The sequence below is a fragment of the Stigmatopora nigra genome, chromosome 14 (genome assembly GCF_051989575.1).
Source record: "Stigmatopora nigra isolate UIUO_SnigA chromosome 14, RoL_Snig_1.1, whole genome shotgun sequence".
NCBI classification, from domain to species: Eukaryota; Metazoa; Chordata; class Actinopteri; order Syngnathiformes; family Syngnathidae; genus Stigmatopora; species Stigmatopora nigra.
The window spans coordinates 13029709-13051695 of NC_135521.1; the positions used below are offsets into that span (position 1 = coordinate 13029709).

Sequence of the window (21987 nt, forward strand, 5' to 3'; positions counted from 1 at the left end):
TCTCATCTGAGTTTTCCACGGGTTCTTCATCTCTTTCAAAATGTCCACAGCGAAGTGTTCTGCTTTTCACCCGAAAGGAAGGAGTGGAAGTAAGCGCATCCGGATGTGTTTTCAGGCTAAGATTTTCTGACTGTTAGATTTCCGTTTTTCTTTTGGAGGTTAATTTGCAACCTCTTCATTGCATCAGTGGTGACGACAGGGTAAGCAATTATTTTAAAGTTGTTGTTGAAACTCACATTTCAAACGGTAACTTTATGTTAAATGAAGCCAGAGCATTGCTTAAAGATAGCGATATTGGATGGGAAAAGCGTTAAATTCAAGCGAGGTTTCTGTTGGAGTACTATCAAATTGGGCTGCAAAAACAACAGTTGCATGGAGAGTATGAGCTGTTAATTTGTCAAACGTTATGTGTATCGTATTTTGAAGTCAAGCAATTGATGTATTTTAAACTAAAGCAATTGATGTATTTTAAACTAAAGCAATTGATGTATTTTAAACTAAAGCAATTGATGTATTTTAAACTAAAGCAATTGATGTATTTTAAACTCAAGCAATTGATGTATTTTAAACTCAAGCAATTTATGTCTTTTTAAATTAAATTCGGGGTTAATAATCCAACTGCAATCACTATTTTATGTTAATTTCCAGTTATTATTGTGCCTATCCATTCATGTCAAATATAACACGTCTAATTACAGTAGAGCAGAAAGTTCAGGCTCAGCAGATATCTTAGATTACATGTAACATTATATACCTTTTTTTATCTTGATATTCTGTCTGGTAAACTTTGGTTATTGTTAACGTCCTTCTGTATTGCTTTCTCAATAACATGTTGCGATACTGAAAAAAAGGAGAAGTAAAATGACTTTGTCTAATATGGTAAAATGATGACAAAATCAGTTAGGAGTTGATATAAAAGAAACTTTGGGGTCATGTTCGCTGTACAGTGGTACCTCGAGATAAAAACTTAATGCGTTCCGGGACTGAGCTCATGTCCATTTACTTGTATCTCAAATGAACGTTTCCCTTAGAAATGAACTAAGAACAAATTAATTTGTTCCAACCCACTGAAAAAAACACCTAAAAAAAGGATATTGGGTTTGAAAAACATTTTTATTTGTTCTAATTCGCAATTTATTACCAGTGTAAAAAATAACTAGTGGTTACGATGTTTAATACAGTGGTACCTCGTGATACAACAGCTCGTCATACAACATGCTTGTGGTACGACGAAAATTTCGATCGAATGATTTGCTCGCGATACGATTAAAATTTTGAGATGCGACCAATCCAGGTGGCCATGAGATGAGAGGCTGTTTATCATTGTAGCGCATTGTAGTCTTTTTTGCCGCATCTCTTTCGTATACAACAATATCTACGAGCTCAGAACGATTTATTTAGATGAGTTTCAACCAAGAAACACAACGCACATGCGCGGGCAAAAAGGGCTATCTGGGTAATGAAGTATACTCGTGCACACAATGCCGATAGGCAATGCCACTCTTTCTCAGAATAAAACTTCATTACCCACAATCAATACGTGGGTAAGCTCAGCTGTTGCATTTCCTGTTATTATTATCTAATACGAGGAGTATTATATTATTTCTTGTTCGCTGCTCATACGAACATCAGCGGCACTGGCTCACAACTCCCTCTCTGTAATATTTCTGGCAACTCACTCTCATGGGCACAGTTCAAAGCGATTGCGACCAGAGATATTACAAAGAGGGAGTTGCGAGCCAATGCCACTGATGTTCTTATGGGCAGTGGAGCAATCGCTATTACTACAAGACTACTTCTCTTTGGCAAGTGGTCGTTCGTTATCCTAGTGTGAGAACATTTGTGTGCATCATTTTTGGAATATTTTGAGGGGAATACGTAGTACAACAGCAAACAGCCCATCGATAGCAAACTGGAGGGAGGAAGTGTCGCAAACAACTAACCCGGCCAGAACAAAGTTAAAAAAAAAGAATAAAACAAAATTCGAATTCAGTTTTGTGTAAAGTTACATTAAACGTATATTTGAGTGTGTCTGTACAGTGTTCCCTCGCTTATCGCGGTTAATGGGGACCGGGACCCCCCGCAATAGCTGCATTTCCGGGAAGTAGGCGTGCCCCTTCAAAAATGCTTAAAGAAACGTATAACACGTGCACAAAAGCACCACCAAGAAAAAACATCATAGAAGTCCGGATGGAGGATCTTCTGCAGGTTTTTTGCACGTAAGAAACATCGTTATTGGGAGTTGTGAACATTGTTTTTTTTGGGCGGTGAATATGCCCCTGTAAACAGCCATGACGTCATCCATGCGATTCCTGAACTCTCACCATGTTACTTACCATTTCGTTGGCCTTTTTTTGATGCAATTACTAATTCTTATTGAATGTTTTGTTTCCACTTCTTGTAAAATGATGTAATTTATAATTTTAACTTAATATTTTTAAATCTTTTATTTTTTTTCCTGAAAAAAATCAGCGAAGCTCTGAGTCCGCGATAGCTGAAGCGCGAAGTAGCGAGGGAACACTGTATATATATCAATCCAAGTTAATTTAAATTAGTTTGTTCCGTTTACGAGCGCATTGTCATGGAAACAAAAAATGTGACCCCCGCTGTTTGCTCTATCAAAATTTGTCTCGTATCTCAAGATAAATATTTGCTCCAAATTTATCTCGTATCTCAAATTTCTCGTATGTCGGGGCACTCTGTACTCGGACGATTCGCTGAAAGACGTTTCGCCGACGGATAGTTCGCCAAAAAAAATAGTGTTTAATTTATTATTTTATTAAAAAAATAAAAGTGGGGATGTTTCTCATTGTGTTGTTTTTTGTACCGAGGTTAAAAAACATACACACACGATCCAGGCGCGGGGCAAGAACGCGAATCCCGTTTCGGGGAAACGTCCGTTCGGCCAAAGGACCTTTTGCTGAAAGGACCTTTCCTGTCCGTTCGCCAAACTGTCCGTTCGCCGAACGGTCCGTTCACGAACGGTCCGTTCGCCGAACTGTCCGTTTGCCGAACGGTCCGTTCGCCGAACTGTCCGTTTGCCGAACTGTCCGTTTGCCGAACTGTCCGTTTGCCGAACTGTCCGTTCGCCAAACTGTCTGTCAACGAAACGTCCGTCGGCGAAACGTCCGTCGGCGAAACGTCCGTCGGCGAAGCGTCCGTCAGCGAAACGTCTTGTCGAGGTATTCCTGTATATGTATGCTTTGTTTTCTTATCAGGATTTTTGATGTCATAATGGTGATGCAGGATATTCATACATTTTCATTGATTACCAATTCATATATAGATTATAGAGATGGATAGAGAGATGGATAGAGAGATGGATAGAGAGATGGATAGAGAGATGGATAGAGAGATGGATAGAGAGATGGATAGAGAGATGGATAGAGAGATGGATAGAGAGATGGATAGAGAGGTGGATAGAGAGGTGGATAGAGAGATGGATAGAGAGATGGATAGAGAGATGAATGGATAGAGCGATAGATAGGGCGATAGAAATGGAAAGGTAGAGGGAAAAGTAGACATCTCAAGATATAATAGCTAACCACTCTAATAGATATCACCAACGTATTGAAATAACTAATGCACATCATCTTGACTTTCTTCTTTCTAGTCCTTATTGTTATGGCCCGCTATTTAAGGCATTTCACCACGGTGGGAGATGAGCAGTCTAGTCATCTGGAGAATGAAGATTTGCATGTTGACAGTGATGAACTGGGTCCTGCAACTGGGCAGTTCCCTGAAACACTGACATTCAGGGATTCCCTGAAAAGACTATACTGCTCTTCACACTTCCAGGTATGTTTTTATGTAGCATTTTGTGTGGTAACATTATCAGTTGCAGGAAGAGATGGATGGAGCAGCCGACAAATATTCCGTATTTTCATTTGGTAGGGCGCACTTAAAATTCTAAAATTTTCTCCAAAATGGATGGGTCTCCCAGTCAGTTGATGCGGCTTGTGTGAGCACTAAATTAAAAAATCTTTAGACGTTGCTGTGTAACTCTAACCGCTTGACTGACTGGATGCATTTCTTGCCGTCACGCGACTTTGTTCTGTGATCTTTCACCATTTAGCGGCTTATCACTATTTGGTTAATTCATGGACATCATGGTTGGGGGGTGTCTTCCTCTTTGTCATGTCTAATACTGACCACAACACAGTCTGCACTTGGTTTCTTTGTATGTGTGCGTGTGCTTGTGCGTGCGTGTTTGTATGCACAGTGGTGTACCGTCAGGGTCAAGGTCTCTGCTGGCCTAAGAAATATCTGAATCACAGACTGATGTTAATTATATTTTGCCCATGAATACGCCTTCTCACAGGCGTAGGGATACGTCATCGCTTTCACCAACTATGATTGGCTAGTGATAGAATAGGCGGGCCAAAGTGAGCCAACCAGAGATCGCACCCACAATGGCCGACGGAGGAAAACAAATGGACTTGGTTGCAGATTTGCTGACAAAACCATTTTCCAGACATACTTTTCGAGAAAAAAAATGGACATCATTAAGAAAGGGCGTTCAACTCCGAAGCTCGTAAGCCTGTTATAACCGGGAAAAGGGTTTGTCCACCACTTCCAGTTCGCTAACTACGAGCGCTACTCCTTGCTCACGGGCTCCGAGGAACACTGCAAATTGCATTGGTGCAATTGCTTGGAGTGCTTGTTATTTACCACCAATCGATATGTTGTTTGGAGCAACACTGGATTTTCAAATTTGACTTGTTTAACTAAAGCAGCAACGAGACAACAAAGCACTGCCGGACACTTACAAGCAAATGTGCTCTCCATAACTCTTGGAGAAACCAGAGTGGAGTTACAGTTCGGCGAGCAAGTGCGCAGGGAAACGGAGTGCCACAACAAAAAGGTAAAGAAAAATAGGGAAATCTTAAAAAGTTTGATAGGCTGTGTAAACTTTCATTTCGGGGACGTAATGAAAGCGCTGCATCCCCAAATCAAGGAAATTATGTGGAACTTCTTTCTCTCATTGATAAGAGAAACAATGATTTACATTACCACCTGTCCACTAATAAAGTATTTAGTGGCATGTCAGGCAAAATACAAAACAACCTGATTGCTATTGCTATTGCACTGCTATTGCTGAAGTGATGGAGGAAGAGATGAGACAGGAAATAAAAGTACTGTTTGTCTCTGTAATGGTGAATGGGTCTGTGTGGTGTGCTGATGGATTTAAAGCACATCTGAATGATTTTTTTTGTTTTTTATTTGCTTCACACATTTAAAGGCATTTTTGACCATTCAGATGTGCTTTTTTCAATACTACAGAACAATTAACTCGATGTACAGTTTTGTCTTGCAAGAGTAAATGAGTTTTGTGACACAGTTGAGCGAGAGGGGAGCCGATAGGAGGTAATCCACGTGGCCACGTGGCACTGATTCTCGCACACACTACCACCAGCTCCACGACAGGATTCTGGACAATATTATTTGCCAGATGCGGACCAGATTTCAAGAACACGAAAGATTATTTCTCTCTCTCCTCGACTTGAAGATGTTTTGGGAATACCAGAAGGGAGCCTTTTCCATCTTAACGCAGAACCACGGAGCACTTTTTAATCAGGGAACGTCTTGTACGAGGGAAAATGTAAAATTCCAACGATTTTAAGGGCACGGCTAATACGCAGATGTGGATAGAATATTGGTCAGTATTAATGGTAAATAGTTTTACACTTCAGTGCTTCTCCACCTTTCAGTCGACTGAAAGCTCTTTGACACAAGATTTTAATTTACCATCTAATTTATAGTCCTAAAAATACAACTTCAGGAGCAGGTTAAAAAGTGAGATCAATTTAAATAGGAAATAGGTGTATTACCGGACTGCAGGATAGTTGGCGAATGCTCAGACAGCTATGAACCTCTCACAGCCTGTCTTCCTCGCAATTCTCTCTGATGAACACTGGGTCAGTCTTTATATAGGAACATGGTAATATTTCTAAGACAGTGATGTAGGACAGAGTTTATGTAAACAAAACTGGGCTAATATGGTTAGACATTTGCAGGTTTAAGTTGTATGCAAACACTAATGATGCAGCATAATGAGCAATGTGGGGGTCAGTATCTTGCACGTCTCAAGGATGCTTATGTCAGAACGGTGGATTGAACCCACGACCTCTGGGGTTAGGTACGACAACTTTACCACTGACTCACCATCCTAAATACTACAAACTGCCATAGTACAAACTTTTAAAATATACTTGAGATAATTGACATAATGAAACCTAAAAAAATGGAGACAATATTTGAAGCCATGCTGCCTGGATCACGTGACAGCTTGGGGATTTTTGTATGAGGTAAAAAAAAAAAAGTGCTGATTCTTTGAATTTTACCAACAGGTGTCGGTGGTGTGTTTAGTAATCCTCGATGCCATTTTTGTATTGGCTGAGCTGCTTATTGATTTATCCATTATTCGGTTGGAACATGGACATGTAGCGCCTGAGGTGAGACTTCTTTTGATTCAAACAGTAGAAAAAGATTTATTTGATCCAGTGTATATGTAGCTTTGTATCTCTCTGTATCTCTCTGTATCTCGCTGTATCTCTGTCTGTATCTCTCTCTCTCTATGTCTGTATCTTTCTGTCTGTATCTCTTTCTGTATTCTCCCCCTCCCTTCTGTCTCTCTTCTCTGTCTCTCTTTTTCTCTGTCTGTTTTTCTCTGTCTCTCTTGTTTTCCGTCTCTCTTGTTCTCTGTCTCTCTTGTTTCTCTGTCTCTCTTGTTTCTCTGTCTCTCTTGTTTCTCTGTCTCTCTTGTTTCTCTGTCTCTCTTGTTTCTCTGTCTCTCTTGTTTCTCTGTCTCTCTTGTTTCTCTGTCTCTCTTGTTTCTCTGTCTCTCTTGTTTCTCTGTCTCTCTTGTTTCTCTGTCTCTCTTGTTTCTCTGTCTCTCTTGTTTCTCTGTCTCTCTCGTTTCTCTGTCTCTCTCGTTTCTCTGTCTCTCTCGTTTCTCTGTCTCTCTCGTTCCGTCCCTCTCGTGCCCTGTCTCTCTCGTTCCCTGTCTCTCTCGTTCCCTGTCTCTCTCGTTCCCTGTCTCTCTCGTTCCCTGTCTCTCTCGTTCTCTGTCTCTCTCGTTCTCTGTCTCTCTCGTCCTCTGTCTCTCGTTCTGTCTCTCTCGTTCTGTCTCTCTCGTTCTCTGTCTCTCTCGTTCTCTGTCTCTCTCGTTCTCTGTCTCTCTCGTTCTCTGTCTCTCTCGTTCTCTGTCTCTCTCGTTCTCTGTCTCTCTCGTTCTCTGTCTCTCTCGTTCTCTGTCTCTCTCACTCTCTCTCTCATATACATACACACACGTGTATGTATATGGTCCACCAAATTTTATGTTTTTAGTTTGTAAAATATGCAGTTGGATCTAATCGTTTTTCTCACTGTCCATAAGTTATACTATTAAACAGACACAATTTCACTATAATAAATGATAAGTGATTATTCACTTGGCAGGTGTTTCACTACTTAAGCCTGGCACTTCTTACATTCTTCATGGTGGAGATAGCTGGCAAGCTGTTTGCATTTCGCCTACAATTCTTCCAGCATAAATTTGAAGTCTTTGATGCTTTGGTAGTCATGCTGTCTTTTGTACTGGACATATTATTTCTCTTCCATGATGATGTATTTGATGGAATGGGTCTACTCATTCTCCTGCGTCTGTGGAGGGTGGCTAGGATCATCAATGGTGGGTAAAACAGTTATTACTGGGTAAGACAATGGTTACAATTTTAAAATACATTATAGCATCTGTTATGTCCTACTATTCAGTATTATTGAATTTATTGCAGGTATTTTAGTCTCAGTGAAAACCCGTACTGAACAGAAGATACATAAGCTTAAGGGGAGCTATGACCATCTTGTACAAAAAGCCACACAACTGCAACAGCACATTGATAAACTAGTAAGTATGGGCTAATCATTCACAAAACCTGATTAAGTTTCTGATTGGTCGAGGGTAAAGTGTATTTAATAAAGACGCGTAGGCTCTTCGGTTTGTTTGGGTTGTATGTGTTGGTCACATGGACAACAAAATAATCCTCGTGCGCTGGGTTATTTAGAAATATTTTCTTTATTGCAACGCACAAAACATCAATGGGTGCGGATAAGTGGACAAAGCCCATTAAATTTCCAAGCGCCATCAATGAAAACAACGCGTTTAAATGGCACTGGTTGATTCGATAGCAAATCACATATTGATATGGAGGTGACAAAAGCACTCAGTGGAGACTTTCTTCTTCAATGTTGGAATACATGTGGGTTCAATCGTGAGGTATGACAGCCTACCTTCGGAAGAAAACAAATAAAGAGGTTTGGTCATATGACTTTGGTCAAACGATTATGTTTTGTCGTGTTCTTTATTTTTATTTATAAACGAACGTAAGACACACTGATCAAATGTGATTCTTTCATTGCCTCATGAGAAAAAAAACATGTCTTGAACGTCATTGGTCCATAACCGCAGCCATTTGCATTAACAAGTCCATTACTAACACTACATATAGTGGACAAGTAGAGGGATAAGGAGTTTTTTTTAATAGCAAAAGGAAAAATCCAAGGATGACATCTCATGACAAAAAACATTGTACTATTTTCAAGTGGTGTTCATTGCATTGAGCCTTATTATTTCAAAGCAAGATCGCTAACCGGACGTCCAGCTGCCATTCACGGCGGTAGATGTCCAATTCATGTTGACTGTTGCGTTATATATCCACTAGATGGAGCTCCAATAACAGAAATAGCATCTGCACCTCAGTCAACATGAATCGGACGTCTACCGCCATTAATGGCAGCTAATAGTGTTTAATTTGGTCCAAACATAGTATAAAAGAGGCAAATTTGTCTATACAGGGGTGGGCAAACTTTTTGACTTGCGGGCCAGAATGGATACTAAAATTTGACAGTATTTGGACACGCAATATAATTTATCAAACCTGGGGATTGAAATGTAACAAAAAAGACACAATTGAAGGTGAAAGTGTATTTTTAGATTTACTTTCAACATTAAGAACATATTAGGATTCAATGAAAGAAACTAGTCTTTAAATTGAGAGTGATGCCGGATTAAAAAGCCATAGTTTGAAAAACATGTACACACGCCAATAATATGCAATGTATTGATAATTTGAGAGCGAGCGAATCCGGCGAAGAATAACATGTACACACACGCCAATTATACGCAATTTATTGATAATTAGATATTTAGATATTAATGCTCTGACATTTACAAACTCTCTCATGATTATAATTTTGACCGCGAGATATTACCTGGTTGATCGCTTTTAAGAGTAAACTCTCTCATGATTATAATTTTGAGAGTGAGCGAAATCCGGCGATCAAACGTCCGCTCGACGAAACGTCCTTTGGACGAATTGTCCGTCGACCAAACTTCCATTCGACGAGACGACTGGGGACCAAGTGTCCGTAGACTAAACGCCCGGTCATGGTCATACAGCAACATCTACAGAATCTTGAATTTAGTGCATACAAAAAGCGCACCGACTGATTGGGCACTATACATCCACTTTTAGTGCACCCTGTGTGAGTAGATATGTGCCGCCTTGCATTTGTACGGTTTATTATCTTTTAATATCATTAATAAACAAAACTATCCTGTCGGGATTCAGAAAGGCTGGAATAATTGGAACTGCAACTGACGATGAGTATGACGTAAGTGATGTAGAAGGGAGAACAGTGTGAAGGTAGAATTCACTGTAGAAGAAGAAAGACGCACCGACGAAGAATTATACAAATTATAAAAAGCCAAGTAGGACGAGATCTTGCCATCTTCTGTTTTGTTGCAAGTAAATTTCCTGTCGCACACATTACCACTTGGATAAAGACTACACAGAGACTTTTTCCAGGTTTTTTTGAATTTTGAATCGTCGTTTAAAATGAGGGGAGCCAGTGCTCAGTGTAATGAAGGAAGAAAGGTGGGGGCCAAGTCTAACAGTTTGTGGACGGTTGGTTAAAAAGTTCTTAATCCAGCAGCGGATGGAAGAGGATAGTCCAAGGTGGGAGTTTCTCAGCCAGAATATCTGGTGTTATAGTGTTAAAGGCTGAGCTATAGTCAATGAAAATCATCCTCAAATAGTTCCCTTGGTGCTCCAGGTGGCTCAGTGCTGTGTGTAGAGCTACGGCGATGGCGTCCTTAGTGGACCTGTTTGCTCTTTAAGCAAACTGGTAAAGGTCAACTGAGGGAGGGATTGCATCCCTGATGTGGCGAGGGACCAACTTTTCAAAGCACTTCATATACTTCAGGTGTAAGTGCAACAGGCCTATAATCATTCAGGCTTTCAATGGTTGGCTTTTTAGAGACAGAGAGAAAATGGTAGCAGATTTCAAGCAGGATGGGATGATGGATTGTTGCAGGGAAAATTTGAAAATATTTGTGAAAACCCCAATCAGTTGGTCAGCACAGGCTTTGAGCACCTTCCCAGGTATTCTGTCAGGTCAGGGCCAGCAGCCTTCCTGGTGTTCACAGTCTGCAGTACCTGTTTCACTTCATGTTCCTGAAGCTTCAGTGTACTGCTGCAGGATGGTGGATGTGTTGGATTGGATTGGATAACTTTATTCATCCCGTAATCGGGAAATGTCTTTGTTGCAATAGGAAGAGGGTGAGGATGCAGGAATAGGAAAGGCATTATACACAAATAGGTACTTAATAGTAAGTTAATAAATAAATACATGAATAAATATATAAATAGGTAACTGTGTTGCTGAGATATATATATATATACATACACATACATATATATAGAAGCACATCTATACTGTATCCAAATTCAGGAGGTCCTAACAATCCTTCGTGTAAAGCAGCATAGGCATGGCTGGGTGGGTCAAATCTGATTTGTCAGTTTCAAAGTGGGCAAAGAAACGGTTAAATTCCTCTGCTAGTGAGATATTTGCATTAACGGACACATTATTGTCATTGTAATTGGTAATGTGTTTTATTGCTAGATCATTTTTGGACATTAAAATTAGTACATATTGTGCAATTATTGATTTAAAATGAGGAAACAGAAAATAATCTACAATCATCATTTGAATTTCATTATAAAACAGAAAGTTGGCACTCATCATTCATTTTCTCGGGCCACCCAAAATGATGAGGCGGGCCAAACCTGGCCCGCGGGACGCCACATTGACACCCGAGTTTTATCTTCTCTGGTGAGACACTTCACATACTGGATAAACTTCGGCAGAACAGTCTTTAAACATGCTTTGTTGAAGTCACCGGCGACAATAAAGACTCCATCGGGGTGGTTTAGTTGCTGTTTATTTACAGACACTAGCAGGAGGCTAAGTGCCATGCTAACGTTAGTGTTAATGACCCTACTGTTGCAGCACCAGTCGTGTATGATACATGTATCCTGGCGACTGTAGAAAATGTTTGCAGCGCAGATGTTCATAAATAGCGATAAGACTGAGAAAACAAAACAACAAACTCGAGGGCAAAGAGCCACTGCTCCCTTACGTGCCACCATCTTGGATTTAAGAAAATAATAATAACAATGTTCCTAAAAATTAATGGAGATTTGTCAGAGTTGTGGAAGCAAGACAGAAGTATGATTGGTGCAGTGCGCAAGGTCAAGCCTTAGCCCAGTCGGGCCCCAGGGGTGTTGGCCCGGCCACCTGGGGCTCGCCATTGGGCCCCTCCTCCAGGCCTGGCTCCAGAGTGGGGTCCTGGTGACCCCGTGTCCAGGCAAGAGAATACGCCATTCAATGGTTTTTGTTATCATAAGAGGTCTTCCAAGCCATTCTTTGTCTCTTCCTTCACCTCAGACCAGTTTGTCATGGGTGACCTTACCATGGGTACAAGGCCCCAGACAACATAGCTCCATGGATTACTGGGACACACAAACAACAATAAGGAAGATTCATTGGGGGGCTATCAGGAAATGTATTTATTAAAGGTTCATCACGTAGTATTTCTGAGATACTGTATGATTCAAAATCATATTATTAGGGTCAATATCATAAGTTAATATGCCTGTCTTTGTAAAGGCAAAATATCAAATTATTCAATTTGAAAAAAGAAATAAGTCTTAATGAGAACCAGATGCTCTCTAATTACATTGTCAATTTTCTTACCAGAAGTTTAAGATGTTACCATTTTGATGAGAACCCAAATGCTTTTTAATGATATCATTACAATTTTCTCACTAGAAGTTTAAGATGTGGCGGCCCAATTTCTTCTAATGTCTAAATATCTTGATTTTTCCCCCCGATGGTTCATATTACTGCAATAGTTGTAAATTTCGATCAAGAAATAAAAAGAAAAAAAATCAAAGCAGAATTTTATTTCATAATCACAAATCATTTTCATAATTTACAATCATTTACATAATTTACAATCATTTACAATAACTTCCTCTCTGTTCCGAAAGGGGGGCGTTGTCTGCACGTAGACAAATTCAAAAAGGAAGTAATGTACCAGAAAATATGCCCATAGTGGTATACGCAGTGTTGACCAAATAATAATATAATAACGAGTGCTATTTCTGTATTTTACACACAAAGGACGCACCGTTCTTATATATACATATATACAAATACATATATATATACATATACATACATACATACATACATACATACATACATACATACATACATACATACATACATACATACATACATACATACATACATACATACATACATACATACATACATACATACATACATACATACATACATACATACATACATACATACATACATACATACATACATACATACATACATACATACATACATACATACATACATACATACATACATACATACATACATACATACATACATACATACATACATACATACATACATACATACATACATACATACATACATACATACATACATACATACATACATACATACATACATACATACATACATACATACATACATACATACATACATACATACATACATACATACATACATACATACATACATACATACATACATATATAAATACACACACGTATATATATATACACACGTATATATATACATATACACACACACACACACGCACACACAATTTTACTGTTTATAAAATATTCGGATTGGAAGCTTTGATGTGAAGCCCTTTGTTGCATCATTCAAAAAAAAGGCCAAGTTATAAAATGACAAAAGAAATCAAACTTTACTATTTAATCTGGAAATCCTGATTTGTGTGTTGACATTTTTTGTCTGTCTTAGGAACAAGACAACGAGAAGCTCCAAGCACTGCTCAAAAGTCATGGCATCAACTTCTGACTGATAAATGTCAATGTGAATTTGTATCCTTAGTTTTGTTGTTTACTCGACGTCATCTTTCTGTTCCGAATTTGAAATAACAAAATATTTTACTATTTGTGATGCAATTGTAACTGTGCGTAAAAGTTATCATTTTGATGAGTTGACAGTCTTAGAAGTTGCACACTTAAACAAATGGAAAGAAAAAGTCCACAGGAAGCTTGGCATTGATAGTCGGTGTCGCTCTGTAACCAGGGAGAGCAAAGGCTGAAATTTCTTTGAAGCTCACTGAACTCCTAATTGACAGAGCATCACTCCCTGTGATTAAATGATCCTATAAAACAAAAAAGCAATGCAAATGTAGTTTATATGTGAAGTTATAACAAATTTAAAATGGTTCAACTGCAATAATATACCAAAGATCATTGTAATTTGATCAAAATCCTATTAGGTTTCTCATACTTCATAGCATTACCTACCAAACTCGTTGTATTGGTCAGGATAACTTGGACAATGCTTACAATCTGAATTTGGGGATTGTGTAAAAATCCATATTTGGTCCATTCAATCTGTAAATCAAGTGACAATGGGATACTGCAAATCTGTGAAGCCTGTAAATAAAACATATGCAGTTTTTATCAGAAACAATGATGTACATAAATAAAGGTGACCTTTGCATTACAAGTGTAAATCCTTTCTTAAGACAATTTGCATATTGATACCTAAAATATAAAATAAAATGAATCATTCTAACTCAGAATTTTTGTGAGATAGGGGGTGTCATGGAACAAAGTCACAAGACTCAAAATAATTTGTGATTGTTAGGGCTACAACCATGCACACACAGCCATACTTAGGGGCAATTTAGAGTGTCCAATCAGCCTATCACGCATGTTTTTGGAATGTGGGCGGATTTATCTACATATCTTGAATTTGAAAAAAGAATATATATATTTTACACTAAAGTACAGTTCGGTGAATGTGCATATGAAACAATGTTAAAAAACACGGCTTTAAATATTCAATCCAGGAGTGACGTAAAACAAGAAACAAGTGCATTATTTACTGTTAGTGAGCTATGTACAGAGGATTGGCCATACTTTCAAGTAGAGTAATACCTCGACATACAACTGCCCTGACATACGAGCAATTTGAGTTAAGAGTAAAATTTTGATATACAGACGCTCTCCTACTTACGAACATTCAACTTACAAACAACAATACATACAAACATGTCTGCAAATTTCGTTTATGTCAAAAAATGTTCGTAAGATCGATTTTGAATTGCTCGCCTTTTTCCGAGTAGTGCTTCTTTCCGCCGCTAATACCGACGCCTGGCCCTGTGAGAGCTCAACTCACCCAGCATCCACCTTCCTCTGCCCATTTCTTTGCAGTGCGGAAGTGAATGTATCTCCAGTGAGCAAAAAAACCTTTTTCATTTTTATCATTAAATATCTTGTCCATCCATTATTCAATATGGTTGGTGAAAAGCAAAAGGCTTCTAGTGAGGGAGGTGCAAGGAGGAGGCAAGCCACGAAAGTGGCGATAATAAAGAAGCTTGATGCGCATGAGAAAGTGGTGAGCGTTGCACAGGAATACAGGAAATGGCTGTTCTGTTTCCTCGGGATTCCTTACTTTATCTCATCTCGTCTCACATCACATATCACATCACCTATCACATCATCTATCACTTACCGTCTATCATGTGCAATTAATTGCTCTGATATATTGCCAAGTTTGTTAATAAGGAAAAGTAACAAGAATCAGTTCTTTGTCAGGCTTCTATAGAGAACTCGCCTTGCTCGTTGATAACACTTATGGGAGTGCTTACAATGTTTTAAAGAAGAAAACACTATTATGCTAGTGCTCACAGTGTTGAATGAAAGAAAGATTAAAAAAACAACGTGAACCCTCGGCTTAATTGATTTCCAGCACAACAACAGCCGAAGTTCAGCTCAACAACTCATCTACTTCTGAATGACTGGCATAATTTGTATTAATTGAGCATCTGCTCATTGATAGGGTAGTATTTCTTGTTCTAACAAATGGACATTAGCCAAGTTGTTGTTTTGTCACCACTCTTCTATTTAAACAAGGTTATTTAGGAGTGACCCTGAATGTGTGTTTGTTAAGAGTGACCCTGATATGTGCAAGTTTGTTAACAGAAAGTGACCCTGATATGGGCGAGTTTGTTAACAGAGAGTGACCCCTAAATGTGTGACTTTGTTAACGGACAGTGACCCCGAAATGTGTGAGTTTGTTAACAGAGAGTGACCCGGATATGTGTAAAAGCTTTAGTCAGGTCTTACCTTGTGAATATAGTTGTGCTTGATGGTCAACCACTCAATAGAATTGTATGATGCTGAGTTTCCAAAATTACCAACATATTGTGGATAGGTTTGCCCTTGAAGAATATCTAAAATTATTTGTGAAACAAGAGAGCAATTCGTTGGACCCTCCAATCTGCAGAAAACAGAACATGTCAATCATGCTCTACACATCTTTTTATCAAAGTAAGGTTATGATATTTCTGAAAAAGTGCCTTAATGAGCAGCCAGACAATGATTCCAAACCAAACATGACAGGATTGCGGCGATGAGGACTGTTCATACAGTTGTGGTTTGCAGAACTCTGGAGAAGAGAAAGTCTGTCAATTTTGTTGCTGTTCACCAGCATTTCTGTAAGGACAAATGTAAAGGACTACAGAGGAAAAGCAAATGAAGCATCTCCGCAACCGACAATGATCACATTCATACTGGAAAAAGGATATTCAGCATTTGCTTGACCAGACAAGATGGGAAGTCCAACTGCATAACCTGGATTTCCACTGTTACGGACCGGCACATTCTTTATTACATCCTATTAAATTATAGAACATTGTAAAGAAAAGAAAACAATAAATAGTATTAGAATACATTTGGTAAATGTATGTAATTCTCACTATAAGGTAAACTTCAAATTCTTTATCTTGTCCTTCTCACATTCTCTCTATGTCGTTCTCTCTTTTGTTCTTTCATTCTATCTCGTTCTCTCATTCTACCTGGTTCTCTCATTCTATCTTATTCTCTCTTTTGTTCACTCATTCTATCTCATTCTCTCTTTTGTCCTCTCATCTATCTACTTCTGTCACTTTTGTTCTCTCTCTATCTCGTTATCTCTCTTTTGTTCTCTCGTCCTCTCTCTTTTCTTTTCTTGTCCTATCTCGTTCTCTGACTAGATCACAGGTGTCAAATTGCCGGCCCGGGGGAGCGGTGTGGTTAATCTGGCCCGCTGCATCATTTTGTGCGGCCCGAGAAAGTAAATCATGAGTGCCGACTTTCTGTTTTAGGATCAAATTCAAATGATGATAGATGTACATTACATTTCCTAATTTCCCCTTTTTAAAAACAATGCCGGCAATTTTTTCATCCAATTTTTTTCTTTTGTGTTTTTAGTTAAAAATAAATATCCAAATATTTTCCGCTTTCTACTTATATATTGGACATCATTTAAAAATATATTTAATTTCCATTTGAAATGAAAATAAAATGTTCCATTACTAAGAAAAAAATGCTTATCAAAGCATTGTTTTAGATCTATAAAAACAGACTTGGGCTTTTGATCCCACATGAAATGGCATTGACGTTAATGTCGCCCGCGAACCAACCCTAGTTTGACACCCTTGAGATAGATAGAAGGAACAAAAGAGACAGAAAGAGAGAGAACAAGATAGAGAAAACAAACGAGAAGGACAGAACAAATGAGAAAATGAAATAGAGAACGAAAGAGAGAACGAAAATATATGAGATAGAGAGAGAATGAAATTCAGACTAGGGAATAACAGAGAGAAAATGAGATAGATACCATGAGGGAGAACGAGATAGAACGGGATAAAGGGAGAGAATGAAAAAGAGAGAGATATCGAGAACAAAAGACAACGAGAGAGAGAGATAGAGAGAACGAAAGACTGTGAAAGACCGAACGAGAGAAAGAATGAGAGAGCATGAGAGAGAATAAGAGAGAACGAAATAGAGAACAAAAAAGAGTGAAGGAGAAGTGAGAAAACCAAAGAGTCGAGAGAGATCGAGACATAGTGAGAGAATGAAACGGAATAGAGAAAGATTGAGAGAATGAAAGAAAGAGAACGAGAGCCAACGAGATGGAGAGAGAACGATATAAAGAGGGCACGAGTGAAGAAGACAGAGAGAACAAAAGTGAACGGGACAGAGAGAGAACGAGAGATGGCTAGAAAATGAGATAGAGACAACATAGAGAGAACGAGATAAAGAGAGAGAGAATGAGATAGAGAGAGAACGAGATAAAGAGAGAGAGAATGAGATAGAGAGAGAACGAGATAAAGAGAGAGAGAATGAGATAGAGAGAGAACGAGATAAAGAGAGAGAGAATGAGATAGAGAGAGAACGAGATAAAGAGAGAGAGAATGAGATAGAGAGAGAACGAGATAAAGAGAGAACAAGGTAGAGAGATATAACAAAGAGACCGATACAAAACGAAAGAAATAGAGACGGAGTCAATGAATGAGAACGAGACAGAACGAGATAGAAGATAGGACGAGATAGGATGAGATGGGACGAGACGGGACGAGATGGGACGAGATTGAACAAGAGAGACGAAACTGTGGCCCACGAACCAACCCGAGTATGACACCCTTGGTCTAGATCAGCAGTGTCAAACATATGGCCCACGGGCCGGATCTGGCCTGTCTGGTGGTTTGCTAAGGCCTGGGGAAGAAAGCTGCATTGTAAAATAAAAATTGATTTTCTTTAAAATTTGTAGTTCTTGTATTATCCGCTAGGTGGCGCAGTGCAAATTCCGAAGCAAGATGAATAATTGCTGTGAAAGTTATTCATTTGTTCAAATTGCTTTCCAGATGTTGAAAAACAGTGTTTTTAAGTTCCACAAGGCTGGTACTAAATGTTTTTGGAACATTGTTACTATTTCTGTGATCAGTTTTATGTACAACACACTTAAATATATGTTTAACTGTGTGAAAGTGTTGTTAAAATTACACTACTTTATTTAGGTCCTTATGTTATTCTCTTGTTCATAATATATTGTTCATAATGTAAAAGGAAAATTCTGTTAATAAACATTTTGATAATTTACTCATTCTTTGCACTAATTATTAGTATTAGTCACTAATACAAAGGAAAAAAGTGGACTTATTGTTAGTTCTATGTAATTTTGCAATGAGTTTACTGGTCCGGCCCGCTTGATCTCAAATTAAGCTGTATTCGGCCCGCAGACCAAAGGGAGTTTGACACCCCTGGTCTCGATCTTGGTCTGGCTCTCGTTCTCTCTCTCTTTCTCGTTCTGTCTCTTTCGTTCTCTTTCTATCTTATTCTCTCTCTATCTCGTTCTGTCTTTATCTTGTTCGCTCTATCTCGTTCTATCTTTATCTCGTTCTCTCTTTCTATCTCATTTTCTCTCTCGTTCTTTCTTCCTATCTCATTTTATCTCTCTACCTCGCTCTCTCTCTCGCTCTCTCTGGCTCTCTCTCTCTCTCGTTCTCTCCTGCTCTCTCTCTAGATTACTAGAGATGGAGAAAATTGATTGTTACCCTGTTCAAGGAAAGTCAGTTTTGACAATTGTCAAGTGTGGAACACACTGACTCTAAAAATGGGAAATTAAATTCAAGAATAAAAAGCGTACGTATCTATCAAACACACACGCACGCACACAAACAGCTTATTGATGATAATACCTGAATAAATTTGATACCAAACTCTTGGTGCAGAATAAGAGGTGTTAGATAAAAAACCCCAAGCAGCACATCCACTTCAGCATTCACTATTTGGCCTGCAGCGTTATACTTGACCATATAGGAAACCTAAGAACACAAATGTATTTGAAACTAATTATTGTTGTCAAAGTTTAACAGTTCTAAGTTCTAAAACTGACCTTCAAGACAACGTTTGTGCACACATTTCCATTTATAAGAGAAGGCTTTAGGTTTGCATCTTCACTGACTTTACTTTGAGTCCCCTCTAAGGACTGCAACATGACTGAAGCCATGATCACAGGAATAATCTGAGAATTACACAAAAGTTAAATATAATTATATTCTATTAAAAGTGGTTATACATGTCTCACTATCAATTTTCTTCACATATATGTGTATATTTTTGTTAGATTTTCAGTGAGCTGGACTGATTTGAGAATTGTACACATCTGTCAGTGCATATTGACTATCTAAACTTCATAATTCATATTCAAAGAAAGATCAATAGTTTTTTGGTTTAGATTTTTTTGTGTATTCAACTTTCTTTCACATCTGTAAGCAACACAGCGTTATTCCTAAGTATGAATATCATTTCTGCTTCTCCTATGTCCAAAGATGTGTAATAAAAAATAGCCTTTCTTTAATAGAGCACACAGAACACAGAGCCTGTCAATTTAAGTGGACAATCCTGATAGCTGTATATCTGGTGAGATATTTGGAGTGGGAGATAAGTAACCCAGCAATCACTTTCATGAGTTGGCAGCCAAGCGGGTAAGTAGCGCGTCGGTCTCAAAATTTGAATCCAGATCAGTCATCCTGTGTGGAGTTATTCTCCCTGGGCTTGTGTGGGTTTTCTGCAGGTACTCCAGCTTCCTCCCACTTTCCCCAAAAAATGCATGATAGGCAGTTTGAACACTCTAAATCGCCCATAGGTATGAGTGTGAGGGTGCAAGTGTTCAGCTCATATTTTCAAAAGTGTTTCTAATCTCAACAGGTTCGATGTGGTTAATTAAGTTAAAATAAAAAGGAATTTGTGTGTCTCAAGGACACTAGGGGCTAGTTTTCTGAGAATTTTTCCTTCTATTAGGGGCCCCCAGAGTAAAGGGGTCCAGGGTAAGGGACAAGACCAAGCATAACACAAGGCCCACCTAGACACCAAGCACTTCCTCTTGAACTAAAACTGGAGGTGGGGAGCGATGAAAAAGCAACATGAGTATCTCTTCATCGGCTCCAGACCTGTGAGACGATCCAAGGGGGTCCGGCACTAAGATATGTTGTGTGTTTGTGTATATATGTATATATGTATATGTGTATGTATATGTGTATGTATATGTGTACGTATATGTGAATGTACATGCGTATGTACATGTGTATGTATATGTGTAAGTATATGTGTATGTATGTGTATGTATGTGTATGTATGTGTATGTATGTGTATGTATGTGTATGTATGTGTATGTATGTGTATGTATGTGTATGTATACGTGTATGTATACGTGTATGTATACGTGTATGTATACGTGTATGTATAGGTGTATGTATATGTGTATGTATGTGTGTGTATGTGTGTGTATATGTGTGTATGTGCGTGCGTGTGTGTATGTGTGTGTATGTGTGTGTATGTGTCTCTCTCTGTGTCTCTCTCTCTTCCCCCCCACCCCCGGAGATAGGCTCCAGCACCCCCGCAACCCTATTGAGGTTAAAGCAGTTCAGAAAATGAGATGCCATGAGATTTTAACACTTGAGCTGTTATGTAGTTAAAACCATATTTAGTGATACTGTTCTCCCATATTTCTAGCAGGTGATGACTAAAGTTGTTCAGAGAAAGAGAACCTCGAAGAGGGACATCTTCCTTGGAGATGTAACTGCAGAGAGTACTGCATTGGGAAACTGGGCCTCAAACCTTTAACTCTGTGTGTGTTGACAGGGGCACAAGAGAGGCAAACTTACTGTGGCACCTTCAGTGGCACCTTCAGTATAGCCCTGTAATCACAAAATAAGATTTCTAAAACAAGTCATAAAAATACACTATTTTGGTCATTCACTTGCACACAAACACACATCAGATGTTAAGTCACACGTTTCTAGAGATTCAGTGCTTTAAACATGTACAGAATTCTATGGAACTAATGTTAACACAGACAAATGCAACTCACAGGATAGAGCTTGATATCTGTGTAGGTATCTATGCTTAGGGCAGGTAGAGAGGTGCAGTCATCTTTTAGATCTACACGCCGGGAACAAAGACTTGTCCTATCCACCAGGAAAGCTGCAAGAGCAGGGAGAGACTGGAATTTGTACTGGCACATACTTTTAATAATAATAATGGGGGTGGAAACTTTGGGGCTAAATTTATGCTAGGGACGACTGATTGGATTGGATGGGATTGGATAACTTTTCATCCCGTATTTGGGAAATTTCATTGTGACAGTAGCTAGAAAAGGCATGGTCAAAGGCCGCAGAACAACAAAGCTGAAGCAAAAAGCACAAAGCAAATCAAAGTCAATGGGATCATTAAGAATCACCAAATCATTAAGACAGAAAAGCAGCAAAAACACAAAACGAGCTACGAGTTTTGGTAGCAAAAACGGATAAACTCAAAAAGACGTAAAGTTGGACAAAAACTGGAACCACATACAAGAAATCTTCCATGAGATAGGCACTTCTGCAGACTGTGACCGAGGTAGAAAATATGCAGTCACTCCTCCAAGCTTATCCGCACAGTTCCTCAGTAGTCTGGAGCTGAAGAAAACAGCAGCAGGGCAGAACTCCTCGACTCCGTTTTTGGTAAGCACCGACAGCTCTTACATCTTATCCCACGATAGAATGGTTGGTCATAAGCATTGTCTCTCCTCCCGGCACTTCTCTCCAGCTCCGAGGTGTTGCTCCTTCTGTTGCGTATTTTAATAGCTAGTCCCGTGTGTGTGACAATGTAGGCATGGGTGAATGGTTCCAAAAAAAGAAGTAGCTGAAAGAAGCCAGGCTAACAGAACAAGGAAAGTCGTAAAAACATTAAAGTGAAAAGTATA

At 38.9% G+C, this 21987-nt stretch overlaps 2 protein-coding genes across 4 annotated transcripts in view; one reads left to right on the top strand and one right to left on the bottom strand.

The window, feature by feature from the left end:
- hvcn1 (hydrogen voltage-gated channel 1) lies at positions 1-13676 on the top strand. Its single transcript, XM_077732909.1, has 6 exons — positions 1-200; positions 3614-3798; positions 6351-6455; positions 7441-7672; positions 7776-7888; positions 13201-13676. Exons 2-6 carry the CDS (start codon positions 3625-3627, stop codon positions 13255-13257), a joined length of 681 nt encoding a protein of 226 aa, XP_077589035.1. The 5' UTR covers positions 1-200; positions 3614-3624; the 3' UTR covers positions 13258-13676.
- Positions 12859-21987, bottom strand: part of tctn1 (tectonic family member 1) — an 18904-nt gene continuing 9775 nt past the window's right edge. Inside the window, exons 6-14 of one of the 3 annotated variants that reach the window (XM_077732907.1) lie at positions 21115-21227; positions 20909-20941; positions 19138-19266; positions 18941-19066; positions 16006-16095; positions 15779-15915; positions 15546-15699; positions 13716-13847; positions 12860-13570 (exon numbers count right to left, since the gene is read on the bottom strand). In XM_077732907.1, coding sequence (XP_077589033.1) covers positions 13424-13570; positions 13716-13847; positions 15546-15699; positions 15779-15915; positions 16006-16095; positions 18941-19066; positions 19138-19266; positions 20909-20941; positions 21115-21227 — 1061 coding nt within the window. In that variant the 3' untranslated portion in view covers positions 12860-13423. Of the gene's footprint in view, positions 13571-13715; positions 13848-15545; positions 15700-15778; positions 15916-15992; positions 16096-18940; positions 19067-19137; positions 19267-20908; positions 20942-21114; positions 21228-21987 lie in introns of those variants that run through there. The other 2 variants (XM_077732908.1, XR_013328655.1) reach the window with 2 other exon arrangements.

Bases quoted from the DNA above. Each gene is read 5' to 3' on its own strand.
- hvcn1 (XM_077732909.1), top strand. From the start codon at position 3,625: ATGGCCCGCTATTTAAGGCATTTCACCACGGTGGGAGATGAGCAGTCT. The intron at 6,456-7,440 runs GTGAGACTTCTT...TTCACTTGGCAG, and splicing joins ATGGACATGTAGCGCCTGAG to GTGTTTCACTACTTAAGCCT. The intron at 7,889-13,200 runs GTAAGTATGGGC...TGTCTGTCTTAG, and splicing joins AACAGCACATTGATAAACTA to GAACAAGACAACGAGAAGCT.